General features: G+C 41.5%; 1 protein-coding gene across 2 annotated transcripts in view; it reads left to right on the top strand.

Moving 5' to 3' along the window:
* The window catches only part of EGFR (epidermal growth factor receptor), a 157654-nt gene that overhangs the window by 87039 nt on the left and 44649 nt on the right, over positions 1 to 25966 (top strand). For both annotated transcript variants that reach the window (XM_018918195.3, XM_050971279.1), the window contains exons 2-5: positions 21512 to 21663; positions 23119 to 23305; positions 23919 to 24053; positions 25841 to 25909. In XM_018918195.3, the coding sequence (XP_018773740.2) occupies positions 21512 to 21663; positions 23119 to 23305; positions 23919 to 24053; positions 25841 to 25909 (543 nt within the window). The remainder of the gene's footprint in view (positions 1 to 21511; positions 21664 to 23118; positions 23306 to 23918; positions 24054 to 25840; positions 25910 to 25966) is intronic.

The raw sequence follows: 25966 nt of genomic DNA, 5'->3' as shown, positions 1-25966 counted from the left end.
TGGACTTTGCTTTCCTAAAACCTTTCCTAAGACCTTTCTCCGTTTTGCCTTTTTCTCTTAATTATTTTGAGAGAAGCTGGGGGAGAGCAGCCTTCTGGTTCATTGCGTTCTGGCTGCTTGTTTGGAAGAAGGCAAATTGCAGAGGTTAGATCTTTAAAGAAAAAGTTGAATCTCCATGGAAAGCACCATGTAAAAAAACAAAACCACAAGGAGTTGAGGATGAGGATACATACAGAGAAAACCTTGATTAGCAACAGACAGTGACCGATCACAAGGAATACAGCCCTCCTATTGATGATGGGAATATTTGTCTTTCCAGGCTTTTGGCTCTTGAGTACTATGTCCTCATTTCGACAGAGAGTGGTGGTGATGGTGCACACAAAAAAAAAATAATTTACCAACATATGCAAGATCATAATTTCTTCCTCTTGCTTTTGAGATGCTGATTCTCATTTGACCTCCAGAACAGTGTGTTAAGACAGAGTTTATCCTTTTTGGTGCATTTGTTTCCCTGCATGATTCTGCCCAACTACAAGTGGCACTCAAGTAAGTACATGATAAACTGTGGGATAGTTACATTATAGGCAGCTTTATCACAATTTTTTAACTCACTTGTGCATCTCTTTTGAGGAGAAAAACAAAGCTTAAAAAGCACTTTCAGATGATGTGGTTCTTCTAAACAGCACTGGGTGCTGTAAACCTGTGTGTGTGTTTGTTTTGGAGCATGGAGGGAGAGGCACCAGGACAAGATGTGTGTGCTGGGGCAGGTAACTGGCCACACATCTCTCCCTCCTCTGGCCCCCTTGTGTACTGTGACTGCATGACCTGATGATTACATAAGCAGCCCTGTGTGATAGCCTCCCTTTCTCCCAGCACTTAAACCAAGGCCCTCAGAGTTCTGCAAAAATGAGCAGTATTTCATTTCAATGGTGAAGACAGATGCTCTCACTTTCATCCAGGAGAGGATGTAGTCCCAGATGCCTTCTGTGGGGATAAGAGTGGTCACACGGGCTGTGTACTGCAGGAAGATAGGACTGCCAAAGAAGCTGTTTTGACTGCAGTAGAGAAAATAAAATGTGAAAATCATTAAGGAAACATGAGAGAGAATTCAAAAGTGTGGCCCTCTTAGAGGATAATTTCATACTGGGAGGACCATTTAGTCAAAACTCCAGATCAAGCAATTATCAAAGTTCGTAAAGTTTTCTCCTTTCTGCCGTAACTTCCCTGCTACAAGCTATGTGCTCATTCAGCTTTGAATTCAAGGGGGTTTTATAGGGAGTGCTCTTTGGCAACAAGACAAACACACTAAGTCTAGTTTTTCCTCTTGTTCATAACTTTAAAAACGGTGATGAATTTGGATTTAATTAGCTAGATTGTTTTTAAACTGTTCTTTCTTGGTGCTGCCCATGAGAGTGATGTAGATCTGGAATAATTTTGCCCCAGTCAGTGTCATTACTTCTGTTTTGATGTAGATGTAACTGAGAGCAAAATCTGATCTTCCCTGAGAAAGCCATCATCTACTAGTTTAAAAGGAAGAGTGAAAGCTCAGTGAGTTATGGAGAATATTCTTACAGCTCTGCTGTATAAATCTCACAGATTTGTTTTATTAAGAGGAAAGACAGAGCTAATTCAGTTAAAAAAAAACTTTTTATTTTGCAATTTTTTTCCAGTTCATTGAGTTTTATATGCACTTTCAGAAAGTATACCAAAAGAAGGTTGAATTCTGTCAGATCTGGGATGTGAGGTTTGTTTTATACAGGTATATGAGCTTTCATCCTTCCTCAGGGGAGAGAACGCCTTCAAATGCACATTTTTTTCACATTCTCCTTCTGGTGCAGCTTGATCCCTCAGATAAATCACCATTCACTGTTTATGTTATCACCGTGGAAAAGTTTGTGAAATCACAGATTTGGCAGCACGGTTTCACAAACATCCTTGAATAGGAGAACACCGCCTGGGAAAAGTGAAATGTTTTATTACAATTTGAGCTCTCAGATTTAGATGTCTGCAGTATCTGCTGAAAAACCTCCTTCCCCAGCCAAGAAAGATGGGAGTTAGACTGATCTGCCAACATTTATGGTATCATCTGATGGTCTCTTTTGCATTTTCTTTATTTCAGCCATAGCCTGGGCTAATTTTGGTGACATTAATACAAAATTTGGGTTTTCCTGCTTTAGTTTCTAGTGATTTTTTTAATGTTTGGGTAGACAAGACTTAACCACATGTGAGAGTGGTGTCTCAAACCAGTAAGACTGTGTTACAGCTATAAACCCTGTGGGTCTGTCCCATGGGGACACAGTGGAGGGGACAGAAGCCATCACCCCAGATATCAGAGCAAGAGGAGATGCTAGTGAGCAGTTAGCAAAGGATGCAGGAGTAGTTGGTAGGGTGCAACATCCCATTGCTCTCCTGAAATATTTTGTTGCTTGCTGCTCAGAAACAGACAGTAGGAAACAAAACCCCCAAAATTTGTCAGTAGCATTGCAGTGAATTTGAAAATGATTTTGTCAGCAAGTCTAGAAGACAGCTTTTGATTCTCCCTCCAATCTGGAACTAGTTCCCAAACCACTCTGTAAATAATACCTTTTAAAAAAATCCATAATAAACAAAAAATTACAGTTCTGGTCTTCTACTTATCTCCTCCTAATTTTCAATCAGCAATAACGAACAAACTAGTGGAAATAAAACTTTATTGCTCCCCATGACCTCTCTGACCTTGCCTGAGACAACATTTGCATTTGGCTTACTGAATAAGTTTTGCTTTTCTGGTAAATATTTGTTCTGTTTGGAAAAAAAGTCCATCAGGTTAATTGTGGTTAATAGTTAGCCAAAAAGTAACAGGTAAGTAAACAGAGCTTTACAAACAAGGTGTACAGGAAGTAGCAGAGTGTTTTCTCAGGCATCACAGACAGATGATTTATCAGGTACAGCTCATAGAGCTTCAGCAACACAGATATGACTGTCTGAGATTGTTTTTTTTCAATTATATTTCCCTTAAAAATTAACTTAGATTTAAAAGACCAACCTTCCTTGTTTCTCTGCAAAGGGCATGAATGCTAGAAACTTACATTAATTAAGAAGAAAATTAATCAGATGTTAGCTCCTGGTTACATCAGGTTGACTTTTGCTACCATGAAAGCATTATATGGTGCTGAAGACAGACAGGATGTTTACATGTACATGTACAGGAGAGATCTGCAGGAAAGTAATTCTTAATGGAATTTCACAATCTTAAATCTTCACTGAGAGAAATGTATCATCTCCACTTTTCCAATCACTCTCCAGTCACAGCAGACCCACGTCAAGCTCCTATTATATATGGTTTTAAAAGAGTGATAAATACTTTATTTTAAAAGTAAGCAATATAATCTGTCATCAGGCAATCATGATTCTACATGTCTGTGCAATAAAATGAGGCCCCCATATTTTCAAGAAGAGAGGAAAGCCGCAAAAGAACCTTTAGAGAAAGAAACTTTAGAGCCTTTATTCTGCCTTTGAGATCATGCTCAGCTTCAGAAAGTGCTTTGAAGGAAAGAAAAGTTAAGGTAAATAAAGTAAATGGAAAATAGTCTAAAGCTTTACTTGTGTTAGCAAAGATCAGTTCTACCAGGCTGTCTTTCTTGGTGAGATGGTTGGGTTCTTGCTTTTGTTTCATTTTGTGGAGATAATTACTAGCCTGAACTTCAGTAACCCAAGTAATGAAATGAAGTTACTGCATAACTTGAAGGAGGTGAAGTTTAGTAGCAGAGTTTAAACTTGGATAAAGAGCTGATTAAAGGGGACACAACAGATTGTATCAGAAAAGCTCTGGAGACAGGTATTTACTGGGTATCCTTAAAAATTGTTCTTGGGACGTGTCTAGTTAATTATTTTCATTAAAGATCTTTGCATAGATGTTTCTCACAGTGACGTTTTACAATGGAGAGCTGAAGAGGAAGGTTTGGGTGGCATTTGAGTAGAATTGGAGAATGCTAAGAAGTGGAATAAAAGTTAAAATTGTGCAGAATGCAAATGTACATACTTACTCTTTTTTAATCTGGAAGAATGGGGGAGTTCATGTGTGCATCCAGAAAATAAGGATACACTGTGCAGAAAGTCCCAGTAGTGATAAAGCATTAATATAATTTACAATACACTGCCAAGACCTTGGCAGGAACACTGTATATAGTTCTGATCCCCAGTTTAATGGAATATGGATATTAACTAGATGGATATAACAAAAGGAAAACCAGGGAAATACGCTGGTTTATGAGACAGGGCTGAGAGAGTTGAATGAATCAAAATAAACTGTAACATGCTATATGCATTGGAAAAGACAGTATCAGACTGGGAAGAAGCTACCTCAATGGAAAGAACAATGCTAACACAACTTATGCAAATAGTCCAAATGGTAAAGCCTGAGTTTAGGCTGAACATTTAGAAGCAAATTTCATAAATATAAGCAGGATGAAGATCTGGAGCAACCTCCAAGAGGCACAAAGGCCACACTGCTTCCCTGGGGCTCCATGTGTTTCCAGAGACCTGTGGCATGGCACAAATATAAGCACTGAACAGGGAACCTGTAGATACATGACATGACCCTATAGGTTCTAATGGATAAGAAATCTGCTTATAGCTATTGCTGGTGTCATTCATTCCTATTACTCTCCTAGTTGTTTGTAAATTAGGAAGTCACAGGCAAGTTAGGTCTTGTTACAACCCAGATGTTTGCAGATGTTTGTTCATTTATGCTGTGTCTCTATTAAAATCTTCGGCTGTCTGCAAATAAAGGGACATTGTATCCTGTGCAGTGAGCATGAATGGTTCTGTTGGTTTGCTGTCTGTGCCCGTGGACTGCAGAGGGTCTAGCGACAGCTCACACCAGTGAGTCCTTCGAAAGCAGCTGTGTCTGGTGCTTCCCCTTCCTGGCTTGAGTGACTCAGCAGCACCCAGCTGTTAGGAGTGGTGTGACATGGATTTCTGCCCTTGCAGAGGCAGGGTTGGAGCCCATCTGGCAGGCAGCAGGTAGGGTTTGTGTCTGTGTGCAGCACAGCTGGGCTCAGTGCTTGTTTGTCCGGTGGCTGGCATTCCGGTGCTGATCTCTCCCCACGCTGGCAGTGCTCTGCATGTAATGTAATTATTGCAGTCCCCTTCCAGGAGGTGAAATACCTCAGGACATGTCCATGGCCTCCTAAAGTGCCCATTCATGAAGGCACTTGGTGCTAAGGTAAAGTGGTCAGAGGAAGCATCCATTTTTAAAATCCCAGATGAGTGAATCACTTTGAGAAATACCTCGGAGTTTTCAGGAATATTTGTAAGATTGCGAAATCAAAACACTTCCTGCAAGGAAGAAGAAGGCACTCAGAAAGCATATGTTATATGTCAAAGCCATAACTTTTGACCTCTTAGCCCTCTTGAGCAAGAGATTCCCAGGCTATTAAATCGTCTTTATTGCTCTGTCATATATTTGTAGCACGTGTTCAGTAGTAAATACCTTATCTCATTAGAGACCTAAATAAAAAACTGTGCTTTCCTTAAAAAAAAAAAAAAAAATCCAACAAATACCAACCACTAAAAACACAAACAAACAAAACCAACAAAAACCCCCAAACAACGAAACAAAAACCTTTTCTATTTTCTTAATCAAGACAGGAGCATGACCCTAGATAAAAACCTCTGGTGGAAGAATTCAAGACTTTGTTTTGAGTCATGGTATTGTGCCACAAAGGATAAAGTACATTTTTAAATCACTGATAAATATGCTGACTACTTTTATTTAGGGACACACAGTTACATGATAGTGCTGAGAAATAATTAATGCACTAACTTGGGCAGTTGTCATTGCAGAACATAATGCTCCACATCCCCACGTAACTCCCACCTTTTTCTCCAGCCAACTGGTGAACAAGGAAAAAAATTTTTCTTATCATTGCAAGGAAATAGTTACAGTATCTGGGTTATGCGATGATAAACTCCTGTGGAAATTGAAACAGGATTGTTTTTCACTCACAATCAACTCTGTGTTACTATCATGCATATCTATAAAATGTACCGAGTCTCTGTTTTCTGAAGCACTCAAGAACACTTCCTAGCTCACTGTGTCTTCAGCACTGGGATATTCATTGCACAATTGGTGGGGTGTTTATTCATCTGAACAAAAAGCTTATTTGCTCTGCTTTAAGTAAAGCTGATGACATATATTCCTTGAAAATAAGTGAGGAAGAAATGGCAGTGCATTTCTATTTACAGGAATAGGGATATTCCCGTAAACATTTCCCTATTTACAGGAATAGGGATATTCCTGTAAACATTTGCATGATTGTAAGTGTTTTCTTGTTAAGGGGTCTGTGCATAAGCACAGGAGACTTTATGGGAGACAGTGGTTAACACTGTTCATGCTCAGGGAGAGATGGGAAATTGGTGTGCAATACTCCTACCACCACTCTCCCACAGTTCAGTCTCACCTTTAAGTACTTCAGGTAGACTTATGATGGCAACAAGAGGCCATATAGTACGTATATATGTGTTATAAATGAGTGTGTGTGAATATACAGTGATAGAGGGTGCAGGGGGTCAGACAGGGATAGGAGGTGCTTTAAAGGAGTTCACAGCTTATGCATACCAGTGGTTTCCAGCATTGCTCAATATGCAAGCACCTCCAGTAGTTCTAAGGGAGATGGGGTACAGATCTCTCTAGCAAGGGTAAGCCTGCTTTTCATTATTTAGCTTTCATGGGCATGAAAATAGTCCAAGGTCTCCCAGGGTGGTGTTGAGCACAAATTGAAAATCTCTGGTTGAGGAAGCACATAAAACGATGCCTTAGAATGAATGAGATGATCCACTTTTGCAGTGGTAACCACAGAGCTCTAATAGCATCTCTTTACTAAAAGCAGGCAAAAAATAAGTTTCCAGTGCCCTGTCTTTGAGATGTGCACATTTTGTCATTGCTTCTGAAATCCTGTTGCTTCTCCATAAGTTTTCACATAATGGGCACAGTGAAATGCTTTTACCCAAGAGACAGCCTTCCAAGTTCTGTGGTATAGGGTTTGATTACTTATGGTCAAGTTTGAATCTAAAAAATTGCTTGAAACCAAAAAGAATGGGATAAGGCTTTAAGGCAGAATTTTCAAAAGCAGCAGTATCACCATCAGGGCTTCAGCAGCTTCATCTTTACGTGGTCACTGATCTAGGCCAATGCAGATTTCCCTCTTGATGAGTTTTGTATTCTGGAAGCGTAAAACTTATTTTCCCATCCTGATGGAAAGCCAAATTTTAAATAAATGCACTTAAATGGAAAAAGTAGGACATACAGTTTTGCATGCTTGAAGACATTCGTCTTTAGGAACAGGTAAGAATATGTTTGGTGTTAATGAGCATCCCCCATTTTTGGGTTGGATTAATTCATCACAAAAGTGCAACGTTAATCCAGAGGTTTCAGAAGGCCAATATTTTGCTGTGTCCCAGCATCTGGCAGAGCACATCAGTCACATCCTGTCAGATGCAGTTGCAAGGGCTGTGGGACTCCTCCTTGGAACAAGGGGCAGAGGGAAAAGCAACACCCTAAACCATCACATTTGAGTTACTCTGAGACCTACGTTTTCTTTCCTGAGTTGTGTTAGTAGCACGTTATCTGGAATAGATGCACACTGCCAGAGCTTTTTCCCACAAGTATAAACTGCATTGCCATATATTGGGAGAGTTCAGTAAAGCATAGCAGAAACTTTCCATAGACAGTTTTGAGACTTTTAATGGAAACTTATTTTGGCAAAGCTCTGAAAGAACTCAGTAATTTCATTTATGAGATCCAAGAGCTAAAAAACACAACCCCCTTCTATCGGGCGCTGTCTCGTAAAAGCAAACCTGGTGACAGCAGAGACATCCTGTAGCTGTAGAACACAGCCAGATCAGAAGCTCTCTTTCCCCAAGGGGTTGCTTAACTCCTGTACCAGAACCTTCGGGGAGCTTGTAAGCTGAATGTGGCTGTAATGCATCTACCAGCAGCTGTTTTCTGTCCCTTCTAAGCCCATCTTTCTCTTTCTTTTTTTTTTTACTTTTACCATTATTTTTAATGCCGTTTTGCATTCTGCTTAAAAATGATGACACTGCTCCAAGATACTGCAGCCCATTGCAACTAAGTGAAGTCAATGCCCTCATGAAACACTGATATCAACACAGTGATGTTGCATTTGGGGCAAATAGGGGCTTTTGTTCCTTCAGAATGTTTCTTCATGGAGGCGTAGTAGGTCTTGAAAACTTTACTTCTTAGTGACAAAACTTCCATCTTTGAGTAGTGCTGATCCCTCTTAACGTGAGGATTTTCAATAGCCAGTGCTGATGGCCACTTCCCACTGGCATGCTGTGCGATTTACATGCCAGACTCCTATTCCTACTTTGGAAAATCTGTCTAAATCTTTTGAAGTTTTGTAATGCAGACCTTTAGTTCTAGTATTGAGAACAGGATTGTCCTGCTTTATTTTTCCAAGACTGGCCATATAATCCAATGTAGTACTACGCAGTCTTGCATTCAACACCACAAAATTAATTTCCTAGCCCATGGAAGAAATACTTTTATTTGTTCATTATGAGTATTTGTTTCCACATTTTGGGAGGTGAGGACGAAGGCAACACAGAGCTGCTAAAACACGAAGCTGCTAACACACAAAGCTGCTCTGTTCTCTGGGGCTGGTAGCATTTCATCACTTGCAGTGAGGCAGTTTACTGGGCTCACAAGAGCTGCTGCAGCTCCTCCATGAAGTGATAGATAGATAGTGATTGAAGACTGGCAAATGCATCAAAGGCAGCCAAACAGACCTATGGCTTAAAAAACTTGGTAGGTGTCATTTTTCCCAGATAAGCTGGCTCTGGTTTTGGTAAGGCTTATCAGAAGATATTTCACAAGGCAGGAAGCAGTTTTGCAGTGGAGTGGGAGAGCTGACTGTGTGATGTGTCCATTTGCTCAGAAGGTGACCATTTTGCAATTTTGGAAACTTTCTGGGATGCAATGGCCAAGGCCAGATCTTTCTGAAGTTAATGTCATTTTCTGGAAAACAAAGTGCAATTGGTTTTTTTGGTTTTTTTTTTAACTGAGGTACATAAATGCCTGCTTCACATAATTTTTTCCCCTTATAGTTTTAGTACTCCATAAAAGTCCTTAGAAGATTCAAGCGTGCAAATTCTTGGAGAATTTGGATGAATCTCAAATCTTAACATTGCTTGGCTCTAATATCTTCTGAGGTTGCTACTCCACCACCCCTTCCTTGCGCTGAATTTCCACCAAAGATCTGGGCTGGAGAAAAATGTGGCATCTCCAAGCAATGTACCAGAAATATATTAGAATGTGATTTAAATTGTCTTGCTGTTCAAGAAACTTCTTCCCGCAAAAAGCTGAAGTCAAGGAAGTGTGTTTCTTGGGCAGGTGCCTAAGAAGGTATTTTGGAAGGTGTAAGGCATCCTAGCAGCACTGGAGTAGCAAACACAATCATGGTGTCTGTGCTTGGCAGATGAGCAGGGCCAATCCTCCTGCAGCACTGCTGAGATGCCCCACAGCAGTGATGCTGGTGCTGGAGCTTGCACTGGGATATTCCCAGCTCTGTTTCCCTTTGTTTTCTTCCAGGAAACAAAAAAAGCCAGAGACCTGTGTACAGCAGTGAGTTTCCAAATTGTAATATAGCAAAAAGTAAAAGCTGATTATTTCTAATCAGAGTGGAAAAAAAAAACAACCCAAACCGAATGGATGACAAAAATTCCTCCATTCCTCAAAACTCTTGAGTGCAATCTTTTGCAGAAGAAACATTGCAGGAACAGAGGAGCAGATGGGAACAGGAGCAAGTGAGATCAGTTCTACAGTCATCTCTGGCTTTCATGTCTCTTCATGCATTTCACTGCACTAGTAAAAAGTTTCTGGCATTTCTTCCCCCCTCAAGACACTTTTGGCAAAGATAAGCGCAGTCCAACCGTCTGCTACTGATAAAATTTTCACGTTCTGTGCTGGAGCTTAGGTTGTAGCTGATTTACCAGCTTTTTGTATGTAAGGGATGTTTATTCCCCATGTTCACTGAACTGATGGGGCAGTTTCTTTCTGGAAAATGTTTCTGCTGGTGGAGGAATGGGTTAAACCAGGTTTGTGTCATTTATGTAAGGGCGGATTTTCTTTTAATCCTTTTCTGCATGTCATCTTCTTGATTTTCATATTTGCATGTAGGGGAGGTGACGTGTTTGATAAAGCTGTGCATTGCTTTTCCTGCCTTGTTGCTTGGAAAAGGTCCTTGAGAAAGCCCATCCCTCAAACATTTGGGACAGAGGAGTTGCAGAACCAAATTTAGCAGCTGCAGTCACCTTTATTATGATTTTAAACTGTTCACAATTAAACAGCCACTAATTCTGAGTGTATGTGAAACAATTTGACCTAAAAAGACACACAGGTCAATGCAAGGCGCAGTGTTTTGATAAATGTGAGGCTTTGTTCTTTTCAGAGGAAAAAGTTTCACTTACCCATTTTCAATATTTGTTTTTTTAGTATTTTCAAAGACAAAATTTTCTTTAAAAAAAACACAAACAAACAAGCAAACCTCAGAAGTTTTTTTCTCTGTGACCTGCATGAATGGACATTATGATCATAGAAGTCTAAGAGTGTTGGCAGGGCTTTATCCAATATTACATTATATGTCTGGAGTTCAGATTGCAGTTGTTCTGGGCTTTGTACTAAGCCATGGAGCTTTTGCTTAGTTGAAAATGGTGAAAGGACATGAGGAAGGACCCATGCAAATCATGAGATGGAGAGGGAACTTCTTTGGAGTTTGAACAGCATGAAATGTACTGTAATCATGCATTTCAAATACCTTTTGTAGTGTTCAGACCTGTTTACAGGTCTTCACAGAACTGAACTCTGGCATTAAATGTGACTGAGATTCCCTATTGCTAAATAAGACCAGCTCTAAAAGCAGTCCACTTGCTATAACTTGCAACATTTATAGTAACAACGACTGAATTCAATGTTTTTTCTTCCCAGACTTTTGAAGATAAATTGTTCTTCAACTTCAAAACTTACCCAGGTGCTGTTAAAACATTTTGTGGCTTTTTAGCTGGGCTTTCAAAATGTAATTGTAGTTCTCCTCCTTCCAGAATAAAGGGTGGTAGAAAGTCTATTTACCTCATTTATTAAATTTCACACAGTTAAATTAAGTGAAATAAGTGCTTGATTCAGATCCCCTTCATTTCAATAGCAGTCTTTCCACTGAGTTTTAGTCAAGGTTTAAATGAAGATCAGAAGATGATCCTCATTTGCATCTAATATGCTCTTCTGCTATGCCTTTTAAACTTAAATATTACCAGAGGCTCTTCAACCCAGCAGCGTGTATTAACTTGCTTGCTTGTTAACATGCACAAATATCCAAATTTCGTCTGGAAGCCCTAGAGTAATTGTTAGCATTTATTCCCATGAGTGCGCAGTTGGTGAAAACAAACTTTTAAAGCTTTTTATCAGCTTGCATTCGTTCTTTGTAGTCAGTTGACAGGGCATTTGCTACAGTAGTAACTTAACAGCACCTTGTATTGTTTGAAGCCCTAAATACTGTTTATCTTAGTCCTGTCTGCAGTTTTTGTCTTGTTTTAATCTTGCTAGAGAAGGTGACCTCATTCTTAAGGGACAAGATGTCCTGTAAGGAACTTGGAGGCACAGATCTTCCTGTAGCTCTCCAGCTTGACTCCACAGGAGGCTGGCACTTACTGTAGAGCAGCTTGGGAGGGAGTGTTGGGACTGATGCAGCTGCCCAGGCCCAGAGCATTCGCCGTAGGTGCTGGCAGCACCTCCCATGTCCTCAGTGGGCAGAACCACACACAGAAGTGCATGGCATGATCATGGAGGTGGGCAAGTGTAGTTCAAGGCAGCAGATGAAGCTTGTGTGGTTGCTGTTGTGTTTCAGCAGTACTCCACATATGTTGCATCTCTAGATATGTCAGTCTGCTTGTCTGGGAGAGCTACAGATATATAAATATATATAAATATCTTTGTGTGTGTATGTGTAATCTGTATTTATTGGTGAAAAAAAAAATAAGCGTGTGTTGTATTTGTAATAGCAAGCTTTTAGTGTTCTACTTGGAATCAGCTGCAAGTGGTTTCTCTTGTCCTTTTTGAGCCAGTATGTGAATGCTCACATAGATTACACCTCAGGGGATTCAGAAATACGTTCATGAGAACCACAGCTTACTTCAACATAAGACTTGATTTAATATAAATAAAGAAAAACATATGACTTTTTTCATTGGAAGGCACAAATTGAAATATGCAATTGCAGTGTCTCAAGAAATCCCACATGCTAAAATGTTCACAGCACAGTTTAATGCCTTTAACTCTTGTTTCTCAAGTTAACTCATTTTGAAACAATTTTAAACAATTCAGTGCTGATGTAACTAGCAACTGATCCCATATTTTCACGGCCGCACATCTTCAGTTTCTTTTTATTGTGCTATAAAATCCTGCTGCTTCATAGATGTTGCCAGAACAAACAACAATGAAGAATGTTGGGGTTTTTTAGACCATGGAACACAGGCTTATTTATCCATTGTCATCTACTTGTTTTCCCAAATATCCTGGTGTAGATCTTAAGGCGCCACAGCCCTGCCAGACATGTGTCCCCAGACTGAAGGCTTGGTGAGCTATGCCCATTGGTGGAGGTCTTTTGGCTGCTTGCTGTTGTGCTCTTTGCAGACTGCTGGCACCACTTGCAGCAACACAGCAATACAAACTTCACCAGGGAAGCCAGGAGAACCATTCCATTTCTGTGAGCCATTTTCCAAGGCCTGAACTTCACATGAATGGAGCTGTGTGACACCACTCACGCTCCAGAGTTCTGCCCAGTGGATGCACACAGTTTTTTGAGATGAACATAGTAGATGTGCTGGTATATGAACCTGGAGGATGGGAAGACTGCAGCTATGGACTTCTAGCCAGGCTACCTGATAGACAGACCAATGCTTGGAGGAAAGAAGCCACTGTAGTGCACAGAGCTGCTGGGACTGACACCACAGTCTATTGCCCCTTGCATGGTCTTGTTTGGGTACCCACAGTGCAGTGTAAGACAAACTCACTCTGGTCAGTACGTGGATTTCACACAGCATAAAGATCACTCTTCTAAAACACAGGCATGGGCAATGCTTTCTCTTGGGGGACCCAAAATAAGTTTGATGGCAGAACATCCATCCAGTATAACCCATATACCACCAACTCTGCCTTTCCCCCACTCCTTAATTTCCTCCTCAGTGGTTCCCAAAGTCTCGTTCCTTTCCATAGCATTCAGTGGTGTTTCCCAGTGCTGTACACCTCTTTTGTCTTGAAGAGTCCCATTCTGCACACTATAGCATCCAGCTTCAAGTTACTCTGTTGTATGTAGGGAACAGTGAGTCTAAAAATGGCCAGCTAGGGCATGAACTCATCACTTTGCCCATCCTGATACTGATATATTTGTAGAGCCAAGCTGATCACCCTGCTCTGTTTGGCTCCCATGGGAAAACTTCTTGGGAGCACCTCAGAGTCCATGCTGATTTCACATAGCACAATCAGTATGGCTTGAGATTCTCTAAATATGGTTAAAAAGCAAGGAAAGGTGCCTCTGTGGTTTTCTGCACAAAATTTGTTAAGTGTTGTGTCTAATATTTAGAAACTATTCATTTATAAACTACTGATTATTAGAGTTCACTGGTTATTGCACTTCTAATAGACTTGGCCTTTTAACCTTGAGCAGTAGCTGAGAGGAGAAAGCCCCATGCAAGCTCTTAGTTACCTTTGTGACAGCCTCTCCAGAGGGTGTGAGTGGGAAGAGCAACCCAACAGCATCACCCCAGCTGCTGGGGAGGGTGTCTTGGGGAGCTTGACTTTCCAGCCATCATTCTCAATAAATAGCCTGCAAAAGTCTAGGCAAAATCCTAGTGCACTAGTCACTGGCCATGTGTCAGGGACATGGGCTGAAATGAAGCTTGGAGAAGGGCTGAAGCCTGAGGGGAGCATCCTGGTAGCCCTGGGAATGGGAGTAGTGCAGAGACCAGCACCCTTGGGGCATGCTGGGGCTCCACCAGGGATTAATGCCAGTGCTTGCCTCCCTTCAGCATTTTGCCACTGATGGGCCCAGTGGATCTTGGTTTCTCCCTCTGGTCACCTGATATTACTCCCAAGTCTTTTTCAGGGGAACTGCATCCCAGGACCCCATCTTCTGCCTGCTATGTGTTCTGCAGTCTTTGATGTAATACCTTGCCTTTGGCTATAGTTCATGTCATGTTGTTCAGGGAGCTTATTTTCCTAAATTATACAAACCAGCCTGTGCAGGTCATCTGTCCCTCTTTGTTATTTAGAACTCCAGCAATGCTTGTGTCATCTGCAGGAATCCTCAGCAGTGATTTGAAGTCTTCTTAGAGATCAGTGACAAAACCACAGGAAGAAAACTGAGCTTAAACTCATTTTATCTTTCAGTACCTCAGTGGAAATACCCTCTCCCAAAATTCCCATCCATTATTCACCTTTGGAAATCAACTTTTCCCCAAACTGTAGAAAATTGCAAGGTGACAGTTCCTGTTTCTTTGAAATTTTGCTTGTATTTACAGAAAATATCTGTATCAACAACAGTTTTATCCTAAGACATTCAGAGGGTAAAGCTTAAATCTGGGTTAGTCCATCCTGTCCATGTACTTGCTCCAAATTTATACCGGTATCAGCAAGAGAAGAATTTAATCCCCCATCTAGTTCACATTGAAGCCAGTGGAAAGACTGATTTCAGCACATCCTGGTCTGGCCTTAATCTCTGGAGGATTAATAAGCATACATGCAGAATTAAATAATGGCAACAAAGAAGAAAAATAGAAATATTAGTAAATGATATTGGGGAGGAAAAAAAAGCACCCTGGGGAATTAAGAAGGTTGAATCCCTTGTTGTCAGAAATACTGTGACTTTGGTGAGGTCTTCATCCAGAATCAAGTTGATTTGTATGTGATTATTTGTTCTTTCAGGCAAATGCATTCACCAACAAACAGACCATCTGTCGTGATGCCTCCATCCTTTGCAATCTAGGATGTGACTTTCGACACTGAAGGGCAGGTCTCCACTCCTAATTGGAGTCATGAAGGGAAACCTAAAATTAAATTTATCTGGAAAAGTTGTTTTTGTCAAGTAAATAGAAATAAGAAACCATCTGGGAAAGATTTCCCTCAAGGCATATTCTTTCTCTCCACTAGGGTGTTAGTTTTGGTAAACTTTGCAATTACAGTTTCCATCTAAGTATTTTTAAGAGCTCTGTCATTGTTTTGGTCCCAGTGTGTCTAAAAGTTGGAATTAATCTCAGCAACTGCATTACTCTAAACCACATTGTTTGAGCAAGAACTTGCTAAAGCCACATGAGGTTGTTTTTCACAGTGTTTTAAATTAAAGTATTTGGATATGTGCAAAATCGTAATCTTCTGCAGAAGAATTTCCAGTGCCCGAATGTTGCTGTCATTAAGCTGAAACTAAATTTTTAGGCACTGTATGGGTTTGCAAACACTGTTTTCGAGGGAAAGCATGTGCCAGCATGTGAGCACTGTTTGTACTCCTCACCTGTTTCCTAGCCTTCCTTTCCATAACTTCCCATGGCACATTGCAGCAGATTTGGTTTTCCTTTTGTGTCACGTGAACTTTCCTCCCTCTTGAAATTCTTGCTCAGTGAAACATACTCAGTAAACATATTTAACCCAGCAATACTGGGTAATTTCTCCATCCCTTCTCTGTAGAGCTGAGGAACTTGTGGCTATAAGAAATACTTCTATTTGAGTGATTAATTACATAAAATGTAATGTCACTTTCTTATTTCAACCTCTGATATTTCATACTGTGTTTTCTTTAGGGAAAGCATTGCCTGGTTCTTTCTCTTTTTAATAGGTTAATCGTGATGACAAATGACCTGTCTGTTCTAGTACTTTGTTGTAAGCCTAAATAGCATTATTTTGATGATTTGATAGCTAGTAAGCTGCACTTTGCTGGTTTCCACTGCAGGTTATGTGGATCCATGTGATAGCTGTAAGGGTATGCTTTGAAGGTGGTTAAAAAATACCTGATATAGAGGACCTGCCCTTAGAGCTGATGTGCATATTCATGCTTAAACAGCAAGCATCTTCATTTAATTTCAGAGGGCCTCTTAGATGAAGGTCCTCATGAAGGGGAAACAGTTTTTCCCCAAGGAAAGATCATAGAGATGCAGGGTATGGCCAGGATCCCCTCTGTGTTGTGCAGGAGTTACCCAGGGGATACAATGGGCAAAGGCTGGGATGGTGTGATTGCTCATACAGACCCAAATTGAGCAATATTTCCTATACAGTTATTCCAGTTCACTTGGAAGGTTTTTACCCCTCACAGTGATGAGGGTGTGTGGGGTGTGGGCAGCACTGATGGTAGCACACCCAGCAGTAGTGTTATCTCCCCAGACATTCCGTGGCATCTTTCTATCCCAACCAAGCGCCCAGCAAGGTGCTGCTCTTCCATTAAGTACCTAAAACCAATCAAAAGTGAATGTACTGCTAATGAGTGAGGAAAGAGGAATATTTATAAATACACTGTCAGATTAAACAAATATCCCTTATCTACAAGTTTTGTGTTATTGTCAGTAATGGCTGTACAAAAGTACAATGATTTATCATACTAGGGCATGTATAGTTACAAGTGACATATGAAGCATGGAAATGGACTTGCAGATCTCTGAAATTGCCTTTATGAGTTACTATTTTGATGTGTCTATCAGAGCTTAAGGGAGACTAACACAGGCTAAGCATGGATAGAAACAGAGGGTGATTTGGGGATTGGTGATAATTTGGTTTCAAAGCATTCTCTGGGGTTTTTCTCAAGTCTGGGGAAAATATGTGTGACAGACTTGGGACTTCAGTAATCAGAGATTTTCTGGGGAAAAGATGAAAACAGATTTTACTTGTGTCAGTGCAGTTGCTGTAGGGACCATTTTGTTTAATCTGAGCTTGTATGGATTTAGGAAAATATTATCACTTAGCATTACAGCTGTATGGATGCCCTCCCTACCATCACTTGAGGAAAATGCCATTTAGGAAATGCTTTGGTTTCATGCTACTACTTCAGGCTGCACAAGAAAAAAGTGGCCAAGGAGCACAGGGTTGCAGAGGGTGAACCATTTTACATCCCCTAGAAACGCTCCTGTAGGTCCAAGTTTGAGGCAGAGAAGGGGAGGAGCAAGCATGTCTGTGGACACACAGAAGGTTTTAGTAGCCAGGACAGCCAACCCTGCACTTTTCATAAGCCCTAAATTCAATGAGTTTGCATTGTCAGTGTAGTGTGCCTCTTTGCTGAGCCCTTTGATTGCTGCTGCCTTATACAGCACCTGACACATGGGTCGTTTCAGCAATATCTAAAATTTTGTTGGGCTGTCTGTTGAGGTAATGCTGCCACTGATTCAAGATCAGCATCACTTTGGCATTTAGGAATTGCGGCATATGGGCTAAAATCTATATCACATAGAATTTAAATGCTTCAGGGTGATAATCCCATGATGCTGCCTTGCAGAATTCTGGGTTGCCCCATGTCATAGGAGTGGTGGCTGGGGCACTAAGGGCCCAGCAGATCACCCTGGCTGGAATAGGAGAGCCCTGCACTCCCAGCATGCAGCCCTGCTCTCAGCACTGCCACAGACAGCAGCCTCTTGGGACATGCCCTCTGTGTCAAAACTTTCCAGACCGGTTGTGTTTTTATAATATTAACATCACAGATAAAAGCAAAGCTTTCGTCTTTCAGGGATCAGCCCATGCCCTGAAGTTCAGTTCTGGATCTTGGCTTTTCTACTGGTCAGGGATGTTCTTACCCTGAATGTTTTACTCTCCCTTTTATCTAAAATGGGTAAGTGTGCACGCAGAACATATACAGTACTTGTTACCATAGCCTCCAGCAGTACCACGCAAGTATCCATGCCCCCCACTGACTCCTAAACTGGATAGTGCTGGCTTTGCTACTCATTGAACCAAAATTATGTAATGAATGTATTGCATGTGGCATCAGAATCTGTCCTTTAGAGGACAAGTAGGTTGAGTTCAATAGAGGTTAAATCATAATAAATTCCATCCACTCAAGCATGCACATCCCACTTAAAACTCTGCGGAGCAGGGCAAGCACCTCATTGTCTGTGCTTTAGCCTCTGGCCAGAGTGGCATTCACACTGTGACATTATATACAGATAATTATAGCATGTATCTTTTTAGAACAGTTTCCATAAGCAAAGAAATTGCAGGAATGGTGTTATTCATCAGATACAAGCAGGCCATTTTATTTTCTTTTCAAATGTTCTAGTTGGAAAATTATTCTGCACTGTTGCCTGAGCTCAGTAATACTGCTGCAGGGATTTACCTTGTTTTGTTTGATTTGGGTTTTATTGGCTCAGCACGTACTGCTTATGACCCAGGTTCTCACTTGGTAAATACTGGTGTGATAAAGTTCACTTTGTGGATGTACTTAGATCCCTTATATCTCTCAGCACAAACAAAAGTTAGTGCATGAGGGAGAAAGCTCCACTGAGGTGTTCTGGCTGATACTCTGACAGCCACACACTGTTGATTTCTTAGCAGAAGCAGCCCTCTTTATTCTGCTCACCAGATCATAACTAACATCTCATCTCAGCTACTGGATGGAGGATGTGATGAGGGGACCAGTGCTTTTGCATGATTTCGGTAGAGAGCCTCCAAAGTGCTCTCTGCCCACAGTACAGGGGAAGAAAGCAGGTCCTGGGAGACCATGCAGAAGCCTTTTCAGAGCTTGTTATGTCTGGGTTTCCCTCTGCAGCTTCACAAGCAGGGAAGCTCTTTCTCTTGCCTATTCGCTTCTGCCTCCTTTCTCTGTCCTCTGAGCTGTTTCCAATGCATGGAGCACCATGGTGAACCACATCAACAAGCTTTCCTGAGCTAAAAATACCCTCTGTCTAATTATTTATTTATTGTCCTATATTGTTTGTAGCTTGGATCAACTCTTTGACATGGTTCCCTGAGAGGTCCCATGGGAGAGGGAGAAGTGCAAGGGTAACCATGCCCTCTGACTGCTGCCTTGGTCTTGAAGCAGTGAAAAAGTCTGTCTTTGTCAAGACAGCTGGCCCAAGTTCAGAGCTCCAACACTTGTCTGATCCCAAGAGAAGCACATTCAAATGAGTGCAGTTTGTCTTGGGGGTTGTTTCAGCAAGCTGGGCTGTTTAATTGTATGATCTGACTAGTGCCAAGCAACATAGGTCAAGGGCACAGGTGGCCAGGAGGATGCCACCAGGGAAGCTCCTCCTTCTAGCCATCCTTTGGTTCAGGTGTAGCATAACCACTGCAGCTTTTTGCACTGGGCCTGTCTTGAGTGTTGGGGCAGATCTTTGCTGGTAACCTCAGAGATGCAACAAGTGCATCAGGTACATTTGGGGACCCTGAAGACCACTGCAGGATGACTTGCATCTTTTTTATTTCTGTGAGCAGGCTAAACTGCACCTGCTCCTGCACTGTGTTGGAGTGCTTTCCAAAATCACACTGTTCTAAAGATCAGATATGAGATGCCTAAACTGAGCATCCAAGCTGAGGTTTTGAACAGTCTGAGAATCTATAATTACTGTTTTTTCCTTGGTTATAGGATAACATTGCTTAAAATTCAAGATGCCCCCTGGGATGACTCCTTGACCTTTCCAGTCAGTTCAAAGACTCTTCATCCCTGTCCCCAAGAGCAACACGTTTTCCAGAGCAGACTAGTCATATGACATTACTTATAACTTTCAAAATGTGACCACTCCATGAAATAAAAACCTACCCATGACTCTGATAATTTGTGGTCCTTGTACTTGAAGCAGACATCAAATACAGATTTGAAGCATGAACACAATGCAACAGTTAAGTTTGAAACTGGAAAAAAAAACTAAAACAGAAAATCCCACTTAGAATTTCTAAAGCAAGTGTTAAGAAATTTAGAAATTCAAAATACATAAAAAGGGTCAAGCAGCTCAGATGATGTACTCACAGCCCATCACAGTGTTCCCATTTACCAGCAGTTGCTGCTCTGATTCCAAGCACTATAATGTTTCTCTAGATGTGTAATGAGAAATAACCGAGGAATGTGAGTGAACAGCCTTGCTTTAAACATGGTCCAGAGTATTTAATCTATCATCACTGTAACTGCTACTGCTGATGATTGTACTGAGAAGTACCACATGGTCAGTGAATAGTTTTGATGATTGGTAAATATGTTTTTATCACTGTCATTACATTGTTTCTCCTACTAATAAAGCATCAGTTGTTTGGTAAATCTTCAACAGGTGTTGTCTTTTGTTACTTGAACTGAAACATATTTCCAGCTTTCTCAGGAGTCTTTGTTATTTGTTTTGCAGCACACCAGTTTGTGATTGGTGTTTCTGTGAATTATGGCTCCACAAAAGTATCATTTCATGTAGTCATTTCTCCAAGTTAAAACAATGTAATTCTTTCAATATGGAAAGCTCTGCAGTCAGGCTGGGTTTGCATTATGCAAACGATGAGAAAACAGCTTCCTTTTGCTCCCACTGAAGAGCAAAGTGGAGCTGAAGGAGCCCCTGGGGTTGTGAAGTTTTTTACCACATTTTCTTCCATATAATTCTCCTTTGCTCTGTATTAGCATAGCTGAGAGATGTGTTCATTTGACCCCTGTAGGAATAGCACAGGGAATGACTGTATGAGTACAGAATTTTTCAGGGTTGTGTCTGGTGTTTTTCTTCAGACCAAGTTTGCATTTTGCTCATTCGTTGCAATCAAATACAATCTTGATCACTTTTTTCAGTTCCTCTAGATTTAATAAAGCAGGGTAATGTAATTTCAGGAGGGGATTATTTTTTCCATCATGCTGTTATAAATATTTGGAATCTCAGTGGTGCTCTATGTCACACCTCTTCCTTCCCCACTAGGCAGAAGTGGATTTGACTGCCAAAGATGAATATGCCAGAAAATCTCCTAAATCTGTCACACTCCCAAAATGTTGGAGTGGCAAGAGATGTGTAAGCCCTGGAGGTTCAGTTAGAACTTAAAACCCAAATTTGTGGCTTAAGGGGTCCTTCAGGAAGCTCCCCTTCCTCCCTCTGAGCTTACAAGGAGACCCAATGCCCCTGAAAGTAATGTAAAATAGGTCCTCAGGAAAATCACCTCTGGTGATACCTGGCAGCATGCCAGTTTCAGTAGTGTTCAGTGGAACTGTATCAATATCCTCTCTTCAGGAACTGAGTTATGTCTGTGCTGCAGGAAACTTAGTGCTACATATGTACAAAGGCCTCTTATTGAAACTTTTCCATATCAGAAAGTGATGGAGGGTTATTCCAAGTCTAAATTCTGGTACGTCTCTGTCCTACACTGCATACTCCCTGCACTATTGCCAGTGGAGTCATGACAGATAATGTTCTTATCTCTTATGAAGCTGATGCTTAACTTACTGTAGTGCTTTTAAAGGAAAATGAGCAACAGGTCTTTGCCCTGTAGTTAATTCTTCCTTTGCTTCATGGAGCTTTCTCCTTTTCTCCACAGTTTGTCAAGGGACAAACAACAAGCTGACCCAGCTGGGACATGTGGAAGATCATTTCACCAGCCTGCAGAGGATGTACAACAATTGTGAGGTGGTACTCAGCAACCTGGAGATTACATACGTGGAGCACAATCGTGACCTCTCTTTCCTGAAGGTTAGTGTTCATGGCCAATGTGCCTTCTCTGCTACAACAAATCCTACTCCAGTTTTTAAGTGCAGAGGATCAGCTGCTGGTAAAATTCTGTGGTGATCCAAAAAACATAGCTAGTTAAGGTCAGAGGAATCTCAGCCTCCAGTCTAAGCATACCTGTAGGCTGCAGGATGCATTCAACCCTACTAAAGAAATCAGGTGCTTTGAGAAATAGCTTTTCAAGCACTGTTCAGGGTGCCATGCAGATGGGTTTCTTCTCATTTATAATTAGAATTACATCCATACCTATTATCTCACTTCTCAGAAAGCAAAAGGCTTTGTGGTGCTGTTGGGCAAAGCAAAGCACAAAGCGAGTGGCAGATTGTGAAGTGTGGAGGCCTCTTCCCTGCCCTCCACACTGCAGTCCCTTCCTCTGCCCCAGCAGTGAGTGCCTCTCCAGCCTGAAGTGCTCACACCCTCAGCAGGCAGGCAAGTCCTGTGCAATAACTTCCCACATAGATTCTTGAGGTGATCTTCGAGATAATCCCCTGTGATTGGCACATGGGCTACTCCCATCTCAGCATTTGTTTTGCGCACAGGTTCATGGGCAAATTAAAGCAAGCTGAGGAGGGAGTGAACAGAGGCTGGATGTTAAAACCCAGCCATGGCATGGGGACCTCCAGGTTCTCCACCAGCAAGTAACAAGCAATATTAAAAAATCTGTGGTTTGAACATATGGGTTACAAATATGATGGTATTGCCATTCTTCTTTCCCAAACACGACCTGATTGGGGAGCTCAGGGTTCCAAGGAATGTAACGAGTCTCCTGAAAATTTACTGGTAATCTTCATAGAAAAGGAAAATATCCTTAGTAGCTGGAAGGTTTTTCACTTGCAGTGATTTTTGTAGGGGATAGAAAAGCATGCATTTCACAATGCAAGACAGGAATAAACCCACATGCAGGAGCAGCACCTCACTTGTCTTTTTGTCCTATAAAGATATATATTGTTTAAAAAGGAGAAGGTTGGCTAGTCTTCCCCTCTGATGAGCACAGGAAGGGGCACAGAAGAGACCATGTAAAAGCCTGAATCAGGTGACATCTGTGTGCTGCCAGTTGCTGAAGGCTAGGCAAGTGTTTATGGGAAGCATCACACTTAGCCATTTCATACATGCTTGCCCTTTTCTCCTGCATCCCCTAGTCTGCCCCACTTACCCTTACTTGGGGACAGAACAGGGGTGTGCTGGACCTTTGGAATGACCCCCTGGTAGCTCCTGAAAGGATGAGTTTAGAAATGCTTAACCACCAAGGTTTTGCATATAGTCCCTTTTTCTTCTTGGATTTACTTTTTTTTTAATGAGATTAGGTGGTCTCTCATCCCTTAAAATTGAAAGCTGGTGGATTGGAGGAGTGGGAGGAGGAAAGCCGTTGTTGAAGCATACTATGGATTAAGCACCTTGTTTCTTCTGTTGCTCTCTCAGTCAATACAGGAGGTTGCAGGCTACGTTCTCATCGCCCTTAACATGGTGGATGTCATTCCCCTGGAAAACCTCCAGATCATCCGAGGCAATGTGCTGTATGACAACTCCTATGCCCTGGCTGTTTTATCCAACTACCACATGAATAAAACCCAGGGACTCCGGCAGCTGCCAATGAAGCGGCTTTCAGGTGAGACATGGGCAAGAAGGGGCGGCACCTCTAAAGCCAACTTCAACTGTCACTTATTGGTGTCAAGATCTGTTGGAGATTGCCTCTCAAAATCCTCTTTAAAAGCAAGGGTCTGAATGTAGTTTTCTTATTGCTTTCCTGCTAGCCAGTCTTCTATAAAGAGAAAGAAAGCTCATCAAGATTCATCTTTGCCTGAAACTGGCAAAGAAGCATCCATTTGTTATTTAGTGCATACATATCAATATTTTCTGGTAATATGCTGGTGTGCCCAGCCATGGTCTCTGGCTGGGCACACCAGCAGTGCCTACTCTGCTGACCACTGTGGGCCCTAGAGGTGGCACCAGGCAGAAGACTACATATAGTGGCATCTTGGTGACATCTTGGTGGCATCAGAGAAAAGCTGACTCTGCAGAACCTGTCGGTCTGATCTGGGTGTTAGTTACACCATCAGGAGTGCTGATGCCCTGCAGATTGTTCCTTTCTGTCAGTATCATGTGACTGAGGTGGAGAAAGATGTAACTTATTTCTCTTTCTTTAAATCAGAGACATTTTGGGGATGTTTCTGGGGCAAATTAGGGATTTGCTTCACTTAGCAATTTTTCTTTTTCAACAGAAATTCTCAATGGAGGTGTTAAAATCAGCAACAACCCCAAACTGTGCAACATGGATACTGTTCTTTGGAATGACATCATTGACACAAGCAAGAAACCTCCCACAGTGCTTGAATTTGCAAGCAACCTGTCTTCTTGTGAGTATTAACTTATGAAAAATGCTATGTGTCCCCCTCCATTTCGGAGAGTAAAATGAACATCCCATCTTTCATGCAGTGGGTTCCTGGTCCAACAATTTCTAACAAAGGCCACCCAGCTCTGTTCCAAGAGAAGTGCTTTCATTTCTGCACCATTGGCCTAAGACATAATTTTTCATGATGGTTAGGTCCTTAACTCACAGCTCAGCAAAGTTCTTGGGAATGTTCCTCTTGATTTAAGAGGAATGTTCCTCTTGATTTTACCCTGCATACGTGCTCAGCTCAGAAGGACAGCTCAGAAAATGTGCATTCATTTGCTTTCCAGCCATCTTCTGTTTACATTGTAAAGCTGTGGTCTAGAAAAACCATATGGGGCGCTTCATGAAGTTCATGGAGTTACTTGAAGCCTTTTTAGAGCTAAGGCCCAAGTAATGCCATAAAATTCTCCCGTTTTGGGGCTACACAGATTACCCTGGCAAAAGTATTAATAAACAGGTAGATAAATCTGACACTTCAGATCAACAGGGAGATGAGGGGATATTTAAAAGTTTGTACAGCATATGCTTAGAGCAGGCTCAAGCTAATCCTTCAGCCTTATGAGTCCCCTGTAAAATCCCCAGTCATTTCACAGGAAGGAGGATTTATTTTCATTTCTGAGCATTTCATTTCTGGCACTATAAATTGGCAGGAAAACATATTTTCTTTATCTTCTTCCAGTTGCATAATTGCCTGAGAGTTAATAGCCAACTTCTGTGTTGACTTATTTTTCTATGGAGCCCTGGCGTAATCAAGGAGTTGCAAACTATACATGTCAGCACAGGAGTTTGGCTCTGAACACCACAGAAATGTTAACCTTTAACTTTTCAACTTAAAAAAAAATAAAGTTCTTTGGTCCCACACCAAATCAATCAGCTCCTGGACAAGCATTGGCATTTGTTCAGCTATTTGGTGGCTGACAGGAGGAAGGAGAATCACATGCTGTTAGTGGGAAGAAACACTTGGGTAGGAAATGTCTTTTAAATGTAGTGAATTCCACATTAATCTGTTAAGACAGCTTTTTATGGCTTTAATAATGATGCCATACTCTAAAATAAGTTGTTTCTCTAGGACTTTGCTTGTCATTAAGAGAAAGAAGAAAGAACAGAGCAAGGAGGGAAGAATGGGAAAGAACCCAGCACTGAACGCTGGAGGTCAGGCAAGGAATCTGTCCATCCTGCCCACCTCTCCATTAATCATCCATCTGCGGCACAGTCCTGCACAAGGAGTATTTTTGGCAGAGGATGGGAGGAGGGCACAAAGCAGACAAGTCAAATTACTTTGTGGTCAGAGTAGCTGGCAGTTGCCTGTGAATCCAGTTGGATTTGTTTTCTTTTTAGAACTGCCTTGTTCAGAAACACTGATTTACATGTGGCCTGTAGTGAGCAGCTGGCACATGCCTGACTTCAAGCCAGTGGTGACTTGCCATTGCATGAAAACCCCAGCAGAAGGGCCAGCCGGGCAGTAGCTGAGATTCCTGTGCCTGGGAAAAATATTCCTCTTTCGTAAGCTAGACTGCCTGGGTATTGTGCTCGCTTGCTCAAAGGTGTGGAGGTGGAGAACTGCACGTAGGAAAGCAGAGGTGAACAAAGGATAACGAATTCAGCTCTCAAATTTTTTGAGTACTGTTATGTAGGTGCTTCCTACCCAGGTTTATCAGGAAGGAAATCTCAAGTCATTGTTTTCTGTTGTTCATGGTACCTTCTTATTTTCTTAGTTTACAGAATATTATACTCTCTCTTGTGTCTTAGGTCCCAAATGCCATCAGAACTGCACAGAAGATCACTGCTGGGGTCCTGGTGAACAAAACTGCCAGACATGTAAGCCTGTTAAGAAATAGTTTGTGTGCATGCATACTACATTTCTGTCTACTGAAA

Source organism: Serinus canaria, chromosome 2 (genome assembly GCF_022539315.1).
Source record: "Serinus canaria isolate serCan28SL12 chromosome 2, serCan2020, whole genome shotgun sequence".
In the NCBI taxonomy this organism is placed as follows: Eukaryota; Metazoa; Chordata; class Aves; order Passeriformes; family Fringillidae; genus Serinus; species Serinus canaria.
Note: the sequence above shows the minus strand (reverse complement) of the source record. Positions and strands in the feature narration are given on the sequence as shown.